This window comes from Hydractinia symbiolongicarpus, chromosome 7 (genome assembly GCF_029227915.1).
Source record: "Hydractinia symbiolongicarpus strain clone_291-10 chromosome 7, HSymV2.1, whole genome shotgun sequence".
NCBI lineage: Eukaryota > Metazoa > Cnidaria > Hydrozoa > Anthoathecata > Hydractiniidae > Hydractinia > Hydractinia symbiolongicarpus.
Genome location: NC_079881.1, coordinates 8,543,922 through 8,561,319, shown reverse-complemented (window position 1 = coordinate 8,561,319; position 17,398 = coordinate 8,543,922). Strand labels below are relative to the sequence as shown.

The 17,398-nt window shown below is 33.8% G+C and overlaps 1 protein-coding gene across 1 annotated transcript; it reads left to right on the top strand.

Moving 5' to 3' along the window:
• Positions 1–15,197, top strand: LOC130649246 (protein CLEC16A-like). The gene is made up of 23 exons (XM_057455500.1): positions 1–23; positions 2,001–2,094; positions 2,260–2,388; positions 2,518–2,651; positions 4,217–4,365; positions 4,855–4,960; positions 5,077–5,200; positions 5,674–5,914; positions 6,194–6,313; positions 6,478–6,649; positions 7,273–7,506; positions 7,851–7,894; positions 7,993–8,039; positions 8,390–8,490; positions 8,831–8,877; positions 8,971–9,040; positions 9,851–9,960; positions 10,496–10,540; positions 10,632–10,682; positions 11,300–11,428; positions 11,748–11,911; positions 12,516–12,624; positions 12,874–15,197. The coding sequence occupies exons 2-23, from the start codon at positions 2,018–2,020 to the stop codon at positions 13,972–13,974; spliced, it is 3,504 nt and encodes a 1,167-aa protein (XP_057311483.1). The 5' UTR covers positions 1–23; positions 2,001–2,017; the 3' UTR covers positions 13,975–15,197.
• The last annotated feature ends 2,201 nt before the right edge of the window (positions 15,198–17,398 follow it).

Below are 17,398 nucleotides of genomic sequence, written 5' to 3'. Positions count from 1 at the left end.
AACAGTGGATACAATGGCAAGAGGTATCCATTTAATTTATTCGCACTTTAACGTCTTCCACAAAAAACAATGTCTTGTTGTGGACTCTCCTCCGTATAGTGTTTTTCATTATATTTGGTTTATTTATTATTTAGATATTAGTTAGTTATTTAAAATATTAATTTTGTTTTTGTTAATTCTTATGTGTGGTTTTAAAAGGCCTTCTGTCTCAACTGTTGCATAAAGCCTGAGTCACAGCAACATATCAGAAAATTGAGTCATGAACTGTTGTGTACATTATAAAACGTTTCACATTCGAAGCGGTAGTTGCATTTATTTCGTTTATCTATTTAACTGGTCATTCTCTTGTGGTCACTCAAAAAAACTGCTCTGTTGGTTACTTCAAATTACAGGTGGTTCTCTGTGGATACTTCAAAATACTGGTGGTTCTCTGGTGGTTACTTCAAAATACTGCTGGTTCTCTGGTGGTTACTTCAATATACTGCTGGTTACTACTGGTTCCTACTTTTAGTAAAAGCGTTGAAGGAGTGTCATGGCCATTACACCAACAGGGCACAAACGCATACATAACTTTACAGTTGCACTTTATACCTAGATGTTTACAATAAAAGTAAACCCAAACCAACGTGGTTAAATCTTACTGTCAACAGTCAGGGACAACCACAAATTAGACTATCAATTAGGATAGTAGCTTAGGATGAACTATAATGAACTAGTTAAGAGATCATCTATTATTTAGGAGGTTTATTCTCTTCTTTTACAGTTATCTTGACAACCATTTCTAGTCTCAGCCTTTCTGATTTTTTTGGTGTTGCCAAAAAATTGCCAACGGCAAAAATGGCGACATGGACTTTTATTTTGGTGTCTGACATTGGCAAATCGCTTTTTAAATTCAAGCTTTTCCTTTTTAAGCCAGCTTGTTCATATTTAATTACTTTAATTCTATTTAGGGTAAATAAGCAAAATGCTCAGCAACCACTTTGTGATCTTTACTCATTCTTGCATATGAGAAATACTTTTCATTGCTTTTCTATCTATACTTTTTATTGCAAGAAAAAAATTTACGTCTGCAAAATTTTGCTGACGTGAACTTAGTTTTTGACAAATCACCTTGACACTCACCTCGGCATTTGCTGCGTGCCAACGTGAATTAGAAAGGCTGAGCCGCGTCATCTTTTTTCAGAGTTTGATTGCTCGTTAGTTCATCTTTGTTTGAGCAAAATTTTGTATAGTTTGTTTTGCAAGACTAAAAATTATACATGAAAAGTCTTACAGATTTAGCCCTTTTTCAGAAGCAGCCATATGCTTTTAAAATAAAACAAACTAAATGCTATATCTTCTTACAGTGCAAATACTAAAACTAAAGGAAACTATATTTGAGCCATCAAAGGGAGGTTTTATAGAATGTCTCAGGCTAATAAAATCATTGCAATTATGCAACAGAAAAGTAATATGCAACAAAAACCATGTTGATAGCCTAATTAAGAGAAGTAAATTACTGGCCTCATACAGATGTGGAAGTAATTTTCGTACACTGGAACTTTTTTGGTGTATACAAAAAACAAATTTAGGTTGTTTTTTTTCTCTGTAAGCAGCTTTTACTTTCCACCTTTTTATTTTCATCCAAGAATAATCAGACCATAAACGTTTTACCATCTTTTAAATCTCTACAGTTTTCCAATTTCCTGTTAACATCATCGTACTTATAGCCAAAATAATAAAAATTAAGCTTTGCTCAGGACTTAGGATCTTAGGTTATTTGGTTAGATGCAAATTTTTGATAACATCAGCATGCCCCAATTCTACCATATTTCATTCCTTTCCTGGTTGTGTTCCCTAATAAGGACATCGTAAAAAGAGCAGTATTTTTACGTTGTTACCTAGTGTACAGCCCAAAGTGAAACTTTTCGAGTCTTCTCGGGTACATTTGCTAAATTTTGATTACAGTTCTAACTCCCATTGAATTGCTTAAAAGTAATTATTAAAATTATCTTTTAAAGAGAGGAAATGAAAAAGCATGTTGCAAAAACCCAAAAACTGGATTGCAGAAACATTATGGAAGCCGAAGAAAACCCATTCTTTAGAACAGCTGCGGTAATAATTCTTTTTAAAAAAATTATTTATAGATAAATATAAAATTATATTGCAAACGTAAATGGCATTATTTAACTTGACTGCTTAGAACCTGTTTTGGATTGCTTAGAACCTGTTTTAAATTTCTCCAATGTTTAAGAATTTCCTTGATGTTCTATTGTTTAGATATCTGCATTACATATTGCAGAGGAATAGCACAGTCACTGAAGGAAATAAAGGTCTTGTTGTTGAAACTTTGCGTTCAATAGCTGAAATTTTGATTTGGGGAGATCAAAATGACTCATCAGTGTTTGAGTAAGTATTTTCATGTGCTTAAGAATTAACCACATTACTTATCACGTAGGCAATGATTTTTTGTCATTAATTCTCATTTAATTATGTCAAAGATACTCCTTGCTATAATGATTTATTTATTTCTTATAGTTTCTTCCTGGAGAAAAATATGTTATTGTTTTTCTTAAAATTCATGACACAAAACTGTGGCAGCTATGTGACTGTTCAATTATTGCAGACATTAAATATTTTGTTTGAAAATATTCGACACCAAACATCTTTATGTGAGTTAGTTTTATTAAAAGTTGTAGGTATAGATTCAAACCTGTTTTTGGGACACCTATTAGTAACAATCACGTCAAATAAAACCCTCTGATTTTAGTGGTAGTTTGACCTGCCTATAGCGACCACCTCTCTAACGCAACCAATGGTTGAAAAATTTTGTTCTCTAGTTGCATTATAACCTGTATATATATAACTACAAAAAAAACAATATTACTCATTACTGAAGCACATCATCTTTTTGTCATTTTATTGTGGCTTATGTTTTGCAAAATGTTCATTCACCTGCTACATGCTACTAGATTACTTGCTTCGAACAAGATGTTCTTATCACATAAAAATATATTTTAATTCAATTTCGAGTGATCACCTGGTGTTTAAAAGTACTGAAAATAAAAAAAAAATAAAAAAAAAGATTATTTAATTTTAATATTTTTTAATATTTTTAACAGTTTGAGAGACAGAAAGAGTTCAGATGAGCTAAGAAGCAGGCTAAGTCTCTGTAGAATTAAAGATGTTATCCAGATAAGAAGATTTAATTGGCTGGGGCACTTGGAAAGAATGGAGGAGGATAATTGGGTAAGAAAGTGTAGAGACTTGATAGTTCCTGGGGCAAAGCCCAGAGGCAGACCGAGAAAGACTTGGCAGGAGGTTATAAGGACAGACTTGATATAGAGGAATTTAAGTTTAGATCTAACACAGTCTAGATCAGATTGGAAGAGGGTCATTAACATACCCCGTCCAACCCATGCTAGCATGGAAAACAGACGTTAAGCCGAAAATTATGATGATGATGATGATGATGATGATGATGATGATGATGATGATGATGATGATGATGATGATGATGATGATGATTAATAATTAAGTCCTAGACATTAGGTTGTGAAATACATGTCAATAACACTTAAAAATTATACCTGGCATACTGCTCTATTACCAGAAGCAAAGCATTTCAATATGCTCAATATGATTGGGAAGATTAAATAGATCAGAATAACACTCAAGAGAAAAAAAAAAGATCTCCAGGATTGAGTTAAGCAATTTCAACTCTGTGAAAAAGAACTGAACAATAAATTTTAAAATAAAATAAATGAAGTCGTGTAAGGTTGGGTTCATGTATGCCTTCTTATTAGTTTGGGTGTTTTATTCTGTCAGCACCATTTTCTTTGTTAAGTAGTGATCATAATATGTAAGTGTCAGTAAAACAATACAGCATAAGAGGAGATACTTATCCTTTGAAACTGTAGTACCTCCCCTTCCCCAATGTGCCCACTACAACCTTTTACACTTACGTAATTGTCGGATGCTGATAGAGAACATAATATGGGTAGAAGATATACATGTTTTCTGAGGGTGCAATTTCAACCTACATAAGCATTTCTTATCTATCTTCCAAATGTAACTTAAAACACCTGTTTACACAGCCATAACAAGTTATGGTCATTTTGTTTTAAATAGCCATAATTATGGTTCCCTTAAGTGGCCGCTATAGACATGTTTGACTGTAGTTGTTTTTATTTGATTGTCACATGTATTATTACCTTCTGTGATATGTTTTATTTAGATTTTCTTCTGTCAAATAACCATGTCAATTCCATTATTGTTCATAAGTTTGACTTTTCCAACGAAGAGGTGCTGGCCTACTATATTTCATTTCTCAAGACATTATCATTAAAACTAAACATGCAGACAATCAACTTCTTCTTTAACGAGGTAAATAAGAATTTGTTTTCCAATTAGACTTATTGTGTGGTTTGGTAATTATTGAGAGAAAAAGGAAATGAACCAGCAATTTACCAACTATCTTCGTTTTCCCATTTTTTGTTCGATAATTATTCAAAAAATATTGATGAGCCATGGTGTGTCTAATAAACTAGAAAAAAGATTTTTTTTCCTTTGCTACAATGCATTTTTTACTGCAAGTTTATTTCTAAACTCACGAAATTTGTCCACACTGAATATAAAGTGTATGCAAAAGTGTATGCAAAAGTTCAATTATATAATATAACTTAAAAGAGCATGGTATGTTCGCAAATATATGCCCATTAATTTATTTTGTTTTGTGCATATGTTATGCGATGTGCTCATAAACTCCCATTTGTGAAGCTGCAATCTCATTAAACTCTCTAATATTTAATAATTTTGCAAAGAAGTATCATTGTGCTTTGTTGTTTCATATGATGAAAACGTTTTTTGTTGTAGAGAAAAAGTGACTTTCCCTTGTACACGGAAGCTATAAAATTCTTTCACCATTCTGAAAGTATGGTACGAATTGCTGTACGCACTCTCACACTAAATGTGTACAAAGGTATAACCTTTTTCTGTCTGAGATTTAATCGATTTTGCTTTTAAGCCAAAAATTTTGAAACTTTAATGAAAAAAATGCCATTGTGTAAAAAAAGTTTTTTTATTTACTTTTTCTAGTTGGTCATGAAAAGATGCTAGAGTTTATATGCGACAAAACAGCTACTCCTTACTTCTCCAATTTGATTTGGCTGATTGGAAAGGATGCTATAGAACTGGATGATTGTGTTTTACAAGAATCAGAGTAAGACATAACATTTTCCTTAAACTTCACATGTGTGTGTTGAACAGACCATCTATAATATAATACCTGTATATGTCTGTCTGTCTGTCACGCAAAATTTAACCGCAGTAGTGAGACATATGAAGTGCAGTAAATAAAGGATGCACACATCCTTTTTAATTAATTTTAATTAGACTATAATTTGCTGCATGCATTTATCTGATTTTACTTGCTTATATTTTGATGTTGTTTTTTAAGTGGGTCTTGCTATCACATTTTTAAAAAGTTACCATTCAGTAAAGAAAGAACAATTTTTTTTTAACTTCTTTTTGTAAATTTACAGAAGATAGATAGTGACTGTTTTTTAACCTTCTGAAGATTTTTTTGCCGTTGAATTAATAGACACGCGGACAACATTATTACATTCTAGCTGCATAAGAATCATGGTAATTGTACCTTACACAAGTAGTCTGTATTATTTTTTTGCATTATAGTCATTTCAAATACGACAAACTAAAAGCCAGTGTTGCCGATCACCTTGATCATCTGCACTACCTGAATGATATACTGCTATTAAAAATCAACGTTTTAAACATGATATTAACAGATCACATGATTAACAGGTTGCTGATACCATTATATGTCTATAGTTTACCATCAAAAGAAGACTTAGGTGATAATGATCCAGAAAGAGTTCATATCAGTAAATTGGTCGCTCTGTTTCTTCTCGCTCAGGTATGTATTATCACAGCTCTTATTGGTAACAAAAAGTTAAATCTGAAAAAAATGGCATAGATTTAAAAGATTCCCTACCAACAACCTTAATTGGAACATTTGTTGAAACTTCCAGAATTTAATGTAGAAATTCAAAATTTGGGCCCTTAGGCTCAGTTGGGAATTTCATGAGAGTTTTTTTTGTATTGATCAATGTTTTTATATTTAAATCCTTAAATGCCTGGAAGAATGATTTATAGGTAATTTTGATTGAATTTCTTCCTGTTTTTTCTATTGTAGCACTTACTCATAATGGAACATACTCCTCTGGTTAATGCAATTGTTGATGTGCTCTTTAATGAAGATGAAATTCAATCAACAGCGTATCATACAGCTACACCTGATGTGGAAGATCGAATGGTAAAAATGTTTGAGGTGTTTTGGTGTTAGAGAAGAGATATATTCTGCTAAAAACATTTTTTAAATAATTTTTAACATAAAATGCAATTGCAGAGTGCCATCTTTATTTAAAAATACTGATGGAGATATTTATGAGGTACATAATGTACATGTTTGTGTTTTAGTCACTTTTGTCAAATGCATCATCATCTTCACGTGCATTCATACCACCACCAGCTCCACTGGAGTCCCAACTTGAAGCATATGGTGTGACTAGGGATACGTACAATCTGAATATGAAACTAAAATTGTTAACATCTGACAAATCAAAGCGAAACTCAACATTTTATGTTTCAGGTAGGATTATGTTTGTCTAAAACCAAATTAAATATTTATTTTTAAAGGGGTGCTTCCAGCCCCACTGACGTTTTTTTATGCTGATGAGCCTTGTATAAAAAACAATTTTTACTAATTTTCCCCCTTCAATTACCTTTCACTACCAGTACTAGATATATTAACTTGAACTTCAGCAATCTTCTGCCTAAAAATCCTATAACACAGTATGAATTAGAAGAAAAAATGTCAAATTTAATTCTTGCAAAATATTTTTTCAAAAAAATTAATTCTCTTAAGAAGTATTGAGTGCCAAGTGTACTTTTAAGTTTTTTAAGGTATGATTCCAAGCCTCTCTCACCACAGCTCAACTTAGTACCAATATACACTTTTTTAAGCCACCTCATTTTTTTTCCCAGCCTTAAAGTTGCTAAGAAAGTGCTACTTTGGAGATATCACTTACATTTAAAGTTTATATGTTTTTCTTTTAAATGTTTGTACTTAATAGAAGATTTCATTCAGGCTTATACTGTCGTTTTGATGTTGACCTGTTAGTTTGAGCATGCTAACTTCCAAGTGGCTGGTCTTAAAACATTTTTGTTGATTTTATTTGTATCATTTTTATGTATATTACAATTTGTTTTCAGATGATGGAACAGTAATGATACTTGAAGAAAGCTCAACACCCAGTAGTGATAAAGAAGACGGCCAATCCGATGTTGAATCTAAAGTGAATGACTCAGCAGAAGATTCTGATAGCGAGCAAGATTGTACATTAATTCAGCTAGCCCAGAAAGCAGATCAACAAGCTGTGCAGTTACAAAAAGATAGAGGTTCAGATCAGGAGACAGTTGATCTAACTGTTAAAGAACATAAAACAGGTTTGTTGTGTATAATCTTAGAATATGTTGCTTTAAAGGGGGGCCTTTTTGGGGACAACTGGTTGTTTTGGCTACACCACATCAAGATTAAATGGCTTTCACAATTAAAATTATTCTACAATGGTGTATCTTTTGCTATATTTTTGTGCCTCACTTCTAGAAAGATCATTCCACAAGCCACAAGTATTTATTATATCCTCAGTTGTTAGTGTATCACCAAATCTCTGCAGTCAATAATTTTGTTGCAGTGTTGAAAGAAACTTGTTGGCATAATGGAGCTCTAATTTACGTCAAGGAATGTCAAGTTTTATTTTTTTAACCACATGTTTTTTTTTTGTTCATAGACGATCTATCCAATTTGAAAGAAAATCATCCAACTGATGTTGATGTTAGTATTCATATGATACATTTTTTTTTGTTTTTATTATTCATCATTGTTTATCAGTTTTTGTCAATTTTGTACTTTAAATTTTTTTGATGTTTTAGTCAACTTGCAACGAACAATCAGATTGTGAAACAAATAGATGCAAAAGGTAAAGATTAGCCGAAACAGTTTCAAATTTACTGAATAATTTATGCATTTTACTTAAGCATGTCTTTTTATAAGTAAGCAAACAAAATGATGTGCAACTCTTGAAGTCCTTGTGTTACCTGATGTGTACCTTTCATTGAAGCCTTTTTTCCTGTACATTGCATAATGAATAGTTATTATTTACCCCCTCATAAAAACTTTATATGACACCCTTGACATGTAATTAAAGACTTACTATGTCAAGATCTTTTAAGCTTTTGTTGATGTTAAGCACGTTTAGTATCTTCAACATGTAAAGAGTTGAATCATATCTCCTTCGTAATTAATTCATGTTTTCCCGGGTTTTTTTAGAATATTTATGAAGAGTATACTTAAGTCACTTGATTGTAGCAAAGGAGATGGAGAGGCGTTTTTTGCACTTTGTTTACTTTTTTCGCTGCTCAGTAATAAAGGTAGGCTTGTTTTATGTGATGCTATAAGTGCAGAAACTTTTCCAAGCGGAAATTTTGACTTATTTTGCCAAATTTGCAAAATTTTCCAGGAGTATCAATTTGCGAAAGTCTGTGTTTTCTGCAACACTGTTTCGTGTATCCTTGGTCGCCTTTTCACATGAAGTAATTAAAGTACCTTCCTCAATAAAGCTACCATTTTGAACGCACGGAATATAATTGCCATTGTAGAGATGGTGAAAACTTGTCTTTCTGTGTTGTTGCAAGTGTATTTGTTTGCAGAATATTATGTTTTGAGACGTGTTTCATAGTGTCCTTGTTATTTTAATTACTTATGTTTTAGGTTTGGATAGAGATCTACTTATATCCATCGGTCTTGCCCTACCAAAGGTAGCTATTTTGTTGATATATTATATATTCACAATAGCTAGTTGCGGATGGAAGCCAGTCGTTCCTTACTTGTTTCTATTTTTTAATTTATAGGAGACAAGTGAATATAACGAAGAAATCCTTGAAAAGTTGATTCTGTTTCTAGAGCAAGGAATTGAAGATGGTAAGAAATAGATGCATGCTCGATTATCTCTTATTATTTCGTCATTCTGAAGAAATAATAAGAGATAATCGAGCAAAATAAAAATTTGTCTTCTATAACCCGTCTCTTGGAGTTGTCTGAATCTTTGCAAAACTTATAGCTTTCTACAACATAAGTAACTATCTACGTTTGTATACTTAAAAGGAAAATGTGTTCGCTGTTCTAAGAAGCTTTGGTGGAAAAAAAAATAATTTGCGTTCTGATAACTATATTTACGTTTTACCCTTTATTTGTTAAAAATCATACGATCCTTTAAAGATTCATCAGGCTTCCCATTCACTTTACAACTTTTTTTAGGATATATGTAGCTGCTTTTCTAGGATATTTTTCAATAAGCAGAAAAAACACATACCAAAAGTTAGGACATTTTGAGAGAATTCAAATTAAACCAGGGGTAACTTAGAGTCACAAGAATCAAAGATGTTGACAGAATGAAACAAGGAAGTCAATGCATAATGCAGAATATAGATTTTCTTATTTATGGACTTTGGACTTTCCTAAAATTTATCATCCGTAAAAATGTAGGAGATTTTAGGGATTTTCACAAAGATCAGGAAATGTTAGGATTTTTTTAAGAATTTTATTTTTAAAGATATTTTTTGCAGGCGTGGGAACTCTGATACATGATAACTTATTCGTGTAGTTCCAACTAGTTTTTATGAACTTTCATGAATTTTTCCTCACAGCAGCAAAATTAAAATTTTTGCAAATTTTCCAAAAAACATTAAAAGTTTCTTTCCTTGACGTACAGGAAACTATCTTGTGTTTTAGAGTCAAAGATGAGACTGGTCACGTTTGAGATGTGCATAAAAGTCATTCGCTTGTTAGTCATCGATAGTGATGTAAAGAGATTGTCAGATCGTCATTTCGCCATGATTGAGGTGAGCTAGCTGTGTTGATTACTATGGTGTTACTATGGTTAATACTTATACAGGGTGTCTGCCACACCTTCACAAATACCTTTGGAAAAATTGAATACCCATCATTCTTTTAAAAAACTTGAAATTTGAAGATTTAAAGAACAACTGTTAAAAAGTATTTAAAGAAAATTACACACTGCTATTGGTACTGTTGGATGTAAATCCATATTTGATTCACAGTGGCAAGCCAGTTAACTGTCTACGACATTGATCCAATTCTAATGTTAAGTAGATTGATTCTTCAGGTTGCATTTACTGTCACGATGTAGTTCTCTTATTAACAGCCAGTGTATTTCTTCTTTGGTAGCCTGAAAAAATAAAACAATTTTAGACACGTTAAACTATAGAATTTTGGCATATCTAAGTTATAGTTTTTCTTCGTGTGTGAATAAGGTGAAACTTTTAATTCAGTGCCGTAAAGTATGCTTTAACATTTTAATCTGTAGAGTATACGTTTAGCAAGTATCCTATATTTAGCAACTTTTATATTATGTAGAATATACGCGAAGCAAGTACCCTGCATTTAAGAAACTTTTACAAGGTTTGTCCTCTTTTTTCTATTTGATCTTTTTACAAAGCACGGCAAGTTTTATGAACTTTTAAAATCTTTGGCTTTGCATTGTTGTTACCAGGGTGACGACTTATTTGTGGATTCGTTCGAAGGAGAGTATCATCACATGAAGGTAGGTGATGCGTCAATGTCTGTCAGAAATTAAAAAATACAACTTCCGTTTTTTCTGTTTTCTTCATTCAGACTAACGAAAAAACTAATAGCTAAACAGTGCCGTATGGACGTATGGACTTCTAGTTACACCTTGATATATTGCTACTGTTCCGAACTTTTACCTAGCTTTAGTGTTGCTATGGCAACTAATTTTTCGATTTAACTGGAAATTTTTCAGTTTTCTTTTTGACAAAATTTTTAACTTGTTTTTTAAGCTTTATGGGAATTCTTAGTTGGTGTGACTTAATACAAATCAATTAAACAAATATTTCACAAATCTCAAATTTAAGTTAGTTTTTACCCCCTTAGCAAATTTGATGACATCATTAGTAAAAATGCTGTCGGCTATTTTTTTCTTTGACTAAGTTGTTGACTTAGGTCTGGGCAACACTCATGGCAAGTTAGATGTCTTTTAACAACAACTTTAGAAATTACAGAGCAGGTGGGCTAATCCCAAGCATTGAGGAGCCCCTAAATTAGCAGGATTAATATAAGATTTACCATATATCACACAAAAACGGGGGGTTAAGTGTTATTGTTTTAAATGTAGTTAATCAGAGAATCGTATTTGTATAGGCTAAACCTTTAAACGTGGAGTATGTTACTATGGATGCGTCTCTACTTCTACCGGCTACAGTCACGCCTTTGACTGGTATTGACTTCATTAAGAGACTACCATGTGGTGATGCTGAAAGAACACAACGGGTGAGTGTTATTTTAAAACAACAAAAGTGACGAGGGTGTATGAGGCGAGCAGGCCTGGTTGACTAGGCTGACTCCGCTAGCTGATATCTCGGCTACCATGTTAAGCCTTAGCTAAAATAATGAAAAGCGACAGCCCGCCTTAACGAGATCTCGGTGAATTGGCCAGAAATCCTGACCAAACAAAATCGCTTACGTTTTTTTCGTTCAGAGCCCACCCACCCGCCTAAACGAGATAGTTCTTGTGTTGTGAAGTTTTTCTTAAAACGCTCTTGGAAAGTTTCAAAATGCGTTGTCAACCTTTTTCACTTTGTTTTTTTAGGCTGCACACATCTTTATTTTAATGCGAGAACTAACACTAGATTTGCAGGGCGATGTGGAGGAGTACCTACCGCTTAGTAAAGTCATAAATCCAGTGAAAGAGAATCAAGTTCTTGATTTAAACAACAGCGATTTAATTGCATGCACCATCGTGCAGCAGGGAAAGTAAGACACATTTTCTTTGTTTGTTTAATCGAGGTAATCAAAATTGGAGCAGTAGGATTTTAAACAAAACTGTGAAACCACTTTCCACTAGAAACGTTTTATGTAGACAAGCTTATCAAAGTGTTTTACAAATTTGGAACATTTCCGTTAAAATTCAAAGTTATAGGCAAAAAGAATAGAGACCACAGTGTCGGTTTCCACCTTATCGGAATTTTTCGGGGATTTTGGAAATGTTTAACGAATATTTTGTCCGAATAATAATTTTTCGCAACGAAAAATTTTGTCTCTTAAATTTGTCCGATAAGTTATTTAGGTACGACAATAGATGTCTGCTTCTGTGAAAAAATACTTTTTTCCAATACATAACCTAATCCGAAAACAAGTGATATTTTAAAGCCATTTTATTGGAATCCACCTGCCTGTTTTGGAACCACCTAACCGTTTCTCAAAAGGACATGTTTGTGCATATTTTTTTAGTCAGCATTTAAATTAGATTGGGCCGTAGACGAGGTTATCAAAACCGTGTGATCTATTATGTTGCAACTCTTCCTCTTCCATAAGGATTTTTTAACTTAAGTTATTTCTAGTTTATAATATATTTTAGGCAAAGTATCCGACGGTTTCTTGTTATTGACACCAGTCAGTTTATCTTAGTGGAACCTGATACTAGTAAACTTGGATGGGGTGTTGTCAAATTTGTGTCTCATTTACAGGTGATTATTTTGTATATGCCATTTTTTTATTCGCGATGGTGGTGGGTGTATTGGTATCATTCTTTTGTAGTCATAAGGTTTTAGATTTAAGTCTCCATTCACGTTAAATACTGATTGATAACCTGAATGTGTTACAGGAAAGCAATGTAACATAGTTACAGTCATAGGGGAGAAAGGTCCAATACTTAGGAAAAGACGCTACACTTCCTGTTATTTACTTTTTAATATATCTAATATTCCGGTTTTCAGGATGTGGAAGCAAATCCCGACAAGGACGATAGTCGTTCCTTACACATCGTCATTCAGCAGCCTTTCACAAGACGAAGCAAGTCTGGATTTAATCCATTACCAATTTTATCAGCAAAATTCGTTTTCGACGATTATATTCGATGTATGTCGGCACGTCAACGTCTACAAAAGCGACGTGACGCTTTAAAACATCGCAAAATGTCGTCCGTCGCTGTACTTTTAGAATTACCACAAATGGTTGCACCTGCTACGAAATATTACTCTTTAACATCTGTAGACAGTCCTGGAGCAGTGTGGTCACCTTCGTCAAGAAGTTATTCAGCAACACGACAAAGTAATGATACTCAGAACGTTACAACGGGTAGTTTTACAATGTTGACGCCACCTCCATCCGCCCAAAAATCGAGGTTATTGTCACCAAAACACGAAGAAATATTAAAAAAACAGACGAAAGATGTTAAGGACGGTTTATCTAATACTCCGAATACCCCCGGGCAGTCAGCATCTAGGACATCAACGCCCTTAAGAAACAATACTCCCTCAATAAACGAAGCACATAATCTAGCTAGCTTGCTGCACACTTCTCCGCCTTCACACGGTCCGATCGAAATAACCGGCCACGATACAGGACGAATTAGAACTGGAACTACGGAGGTAGGTGAGGAGATATGTGAAGATACCGTAACGTTGGCAAATAGCTCGGCGTTTGTTTTGATTAATAACAAGACCTCTGTGGAACGCGATACGCAGAAAAAAGACGGAGCAAAAACTGACCGCGAAACATATAAAACAGTAAGTAAAAAAAACGAAGAGAAAACGGCGAACTTTTCAAGTCAAAGTGATTCTGAGTTTACTAGCTGTGATGTGAATGTGAATAAAACAGAAGTGTTAAAAAGATGTGGTTCGGCTCCGGGCTCTCCTCGAGGTCGTCGTAATGTGCGGGATACTGCTTGCAGTGCAGTTAAACCGTTGTCGAAATCACTTCCGGCCATGGCATTGATGTCTTCGACTGAAGAAAGAAGGCAAAGAGCTCAACGAGCAAGAGCTAAGGCTAAATCTGTTCGAACTAGAGTTAGTTCTAAAAAGCTTAGCAAAAGGTGAAAAGAGTTTGTTAGTGATGTCCGAATGGTTCATTGTTAAGGTGAATCTACGACTCCAGAAAAATCCTTTTATCTACTCACACAGTAGCAATGAATCCTAGAAACGCTTGACTTGATTATTTGTCGTTATCAAAAGCAAGATATTAACCCTACAGTTGGTACAATGAGAATTTCGAGTTCAAATCATCTCACCTGCATTTCGAAAAGATATTTTTTATGGAAGGGATTTTCATATATTTCTCTTTTGCGTATATAGTGGGGATTATAAATTTATATTTTTCACCTTTAATATTTGTAGTTGTCCTCGCTGTTACAATAAATCTGGTGCGTAATAAATAAACAAATAAGGCATACATTTGCTCGATACATCTAGTTTAATAAATAAATAATTTAAATCGACTAAATATCACCACGATTTAAATTTATATATTTATTGAGATAGTGGGACATTAATTTTAAATTTTGGAGTATATATTGCGCAATATATTTTTTTTACTTGAATTCGCAACCGGGTTACAATCCGATTTTTTTCAGATTATATTGCAGGTAAATACTTTCCCGTGCATCTGTTATACCTCGTCTCAACTAGAAGGTATGCTTCTTGCGGGCAGCAATAAAGGTTTTAGTTGCCGGTAGAACTTACTGCGTCTTCGGAATTAAAAATCAATTCTAATTTTAAACGGCAGGGAATTTCTGTTAACACATGCTTAAAATAATTCCACTCGCAATATTTTTTCTAGTGGAAATGAGTCTTTACTACGGTCCTCACTTAAAATACTGCTTAATTTATAAATGTTTTGTTTCTTATATTTTTGTTTGTAATATATGACACTGCAAAACTCATTTTTGCTTCAGAAAGAAACAGGAAAATGCAACCTCGTTCCCAGGGCATTTTGGCTTGTTGATAAAGTTGATAGCGGCTACTCCGTAATAACCGCTCTAGGGCCACAAGACCCCGGGGACGAGGTTGAGGAGAATGCTATTTCTGATACTTGATGATATACGTTTTTAACCTACGTGAGAAGAAATCGTTTTAAGTATTTCCTGTCAACACGAGAAAATGTCCAGCACAACAATAGAATAATTAGCAGGATAGCCAATCACATTGCAGTAAAATTACAGCAATATTCGTTTCTTTCTTGAGTGAAGATGAGCCTTAAAATGGTTTACATACCTCATAAATGACAGTAGAAATTATTTTATTAAAAATATGTCCAACTAAAATTACAGGTATTTTTTCTTGCGCTTGTTATTATTATTATTATTATTATTATTATTATTATTATTATTATTATTATTATTATTATTATTATTATTATTATTATTATTATTATTATTATTATTATTATTATTATTATTATTATTATTATTATTATTTAAAGCTCCCATGTGTGCTACGAAAGTCGTTCAAGCACAGCAATCGCTCAACTAGACAACCGCCTAAGATATCAATCCTATTCTCATGCTGAGCGATTAGCAGAAAGGATAGATTCACACTTTTATAGTCTCTGGCATGGCTCAGCCGGGGTTTGAACTCAAGGCCTCCCGCACTGACAGCAAACGCTCCACCACAAGTGCGTATACTCTTTGAATGTATTATCTAAAAATAAATATTATTAGACTTCTTGTACACCCCAGGATTGGTATACCTAATTGCAATTCTGCTGCTTCAAGATGTATTGACAACAACATATTGACAGCATGGCCGTGTGTTCAAAAGAAAATTTCAACTGTTTTTTTTTAAAAAAACCCACTTACAAAAGTAATTAAGGAGACATCATTTTACTAAAACTTGGCACAAATGTTTGTTAGCGCATTGGAGGACAATTGGATAAATAAAAATTGTACACGTCAGCTAGTCTAAAATGACGTCATCATGTACATAATTTTTTTCTTCCTTCACAATAAAGTTATTGAGTATCGAAGGAGGCCCGGCCATGGTTGAGGCGACGGGCTAAGAAAATTTTTTAACTTTTGGCCCCCTAGATTGGCTAAAATATACTTCAAATTCCGAAATATTGCGCTTAAAAGCCTTCACAAAATGCAGGAGAATACATATAGAAATATAGAAATACCATATTTTATGTAAGATATATTTTCAAAATAAGCAATGTAACATCGAAGCAATGCAGAAAAAGGTTATAGTATATGACAACTACCAGTTCCCCTTTGTAAATTTTCTGAATACTCGCTTTCTGTTGTCGTCCGATTGAACCAATGCGTTGGCAATTTTGATCAGATATTTAGAAACAACACTTTTCCCGTATAATTGTAGTACAAATATAGAGCATATGTATATATTGATTAATTATAAATTGATTAAAACACATGATACCCCCATAAAAAAAACATTTCCCTTCCTGGCAAAAAAGGGGGTGCTATAGCACCCCCCCCCTCCGGCTCTGCTGGGCATGTATTTAGGAGGGTAAGATGTGGCCATTGGTTGATTTTAATTTGGGCTCTGCTTTGAGAAAATATTTTGTGTTTATCGGTGGATTTGACTCCAGGATTTGCCCTGTCACATTTGTGAAACGTGTCAAAGCATGAAAGCTCAGTTAACTAAGCTAAACACTATACTTGGTATTGTGTAATTATAGTTTTGTCTCTGTTTTTTTAAAACTAAAAACAGGACAATTTATTTGTCGATATGGCTCCGTTTAAATATTTGATTTTATTTCTCAAATAAGCATGACGTAACCATAAGTATGTACTGCTGGGGCATAGAATGTTTTATGTTTATTAGTATTAGACCTACTTTCAATCTCGTCCCCAGGGCTTGGCGATTTTTTATATTTAAATAGAACCTGAACCAGGTTTGTTCGCATTAGAAAGTAGATATATCTGCAAGATAGCCACAGGATTGCCTAGCGTTGTACATTCAGTTGAATTTAAATCCCACCAATTATGAAAAGTCGTGAGGTGTAGAATAACATGTAATGTAGTTCCTGGACACCGGGTTAATGACGGCTTTTTTGGATGCTACCCATTTGGTTAGTTCGATGTGCGATGAGCATCTTGTTAGTCTCAATTTGTGAAAGTCTACGTCAAGGTATAGTATTTGAGAGATTGTAAAACCGCTACGTGGTAGTGCCGGGTTTTTTACATGTGTTTTAACCTGGGAAAACATCCTATCCAGCATGTCATCTACATCGCTACCCTGGAATACCGAGGCCATATTACTATGAAAGACCTTTTTCACCTCAATATGCTTCTCATCATTGGCCCCCACCAGGTTCGTCTTCTTCCACATAATCCACAGGGATAACTGTACCTTTGCCGACCCCATATCTTCTACCTGGTCCCCAATTAGGGATGACACCTTTGGTCGCACTATCCTTATATACCCATCAACGTCAGCCCCTCCTATACCAGGAACTCGGAAACTTCGGAAGGTCCTGTGGAGGGCATGCTTATGTTCTTGGAGT

Excerpts from the sequence above, each read along its gene's own strand:
- LOC130649246 (XM_057455500.1), top strand. The coding sequence starts at position 2,018 with ATGTTGCAAAAACCCAAAAACTGGATTGCAGAAACATTATGGAAGCCG. Across the intron at positions 6,314-6,477 it reads CTGATGTGGAAGATCGAATG|TCACTTTTGTCAAATGCATC; the intron begins GTAAAAATGTTT and ends TTTGTGTTTTAG. Across the intron at positions 10,541-10,631 it reads ATTTAAGAAACTTTTACAAG|GGTGACGACTTATTTGTGGA; the intron begins GTTTGTCCTCTT and ends TGTTGTTACCAG.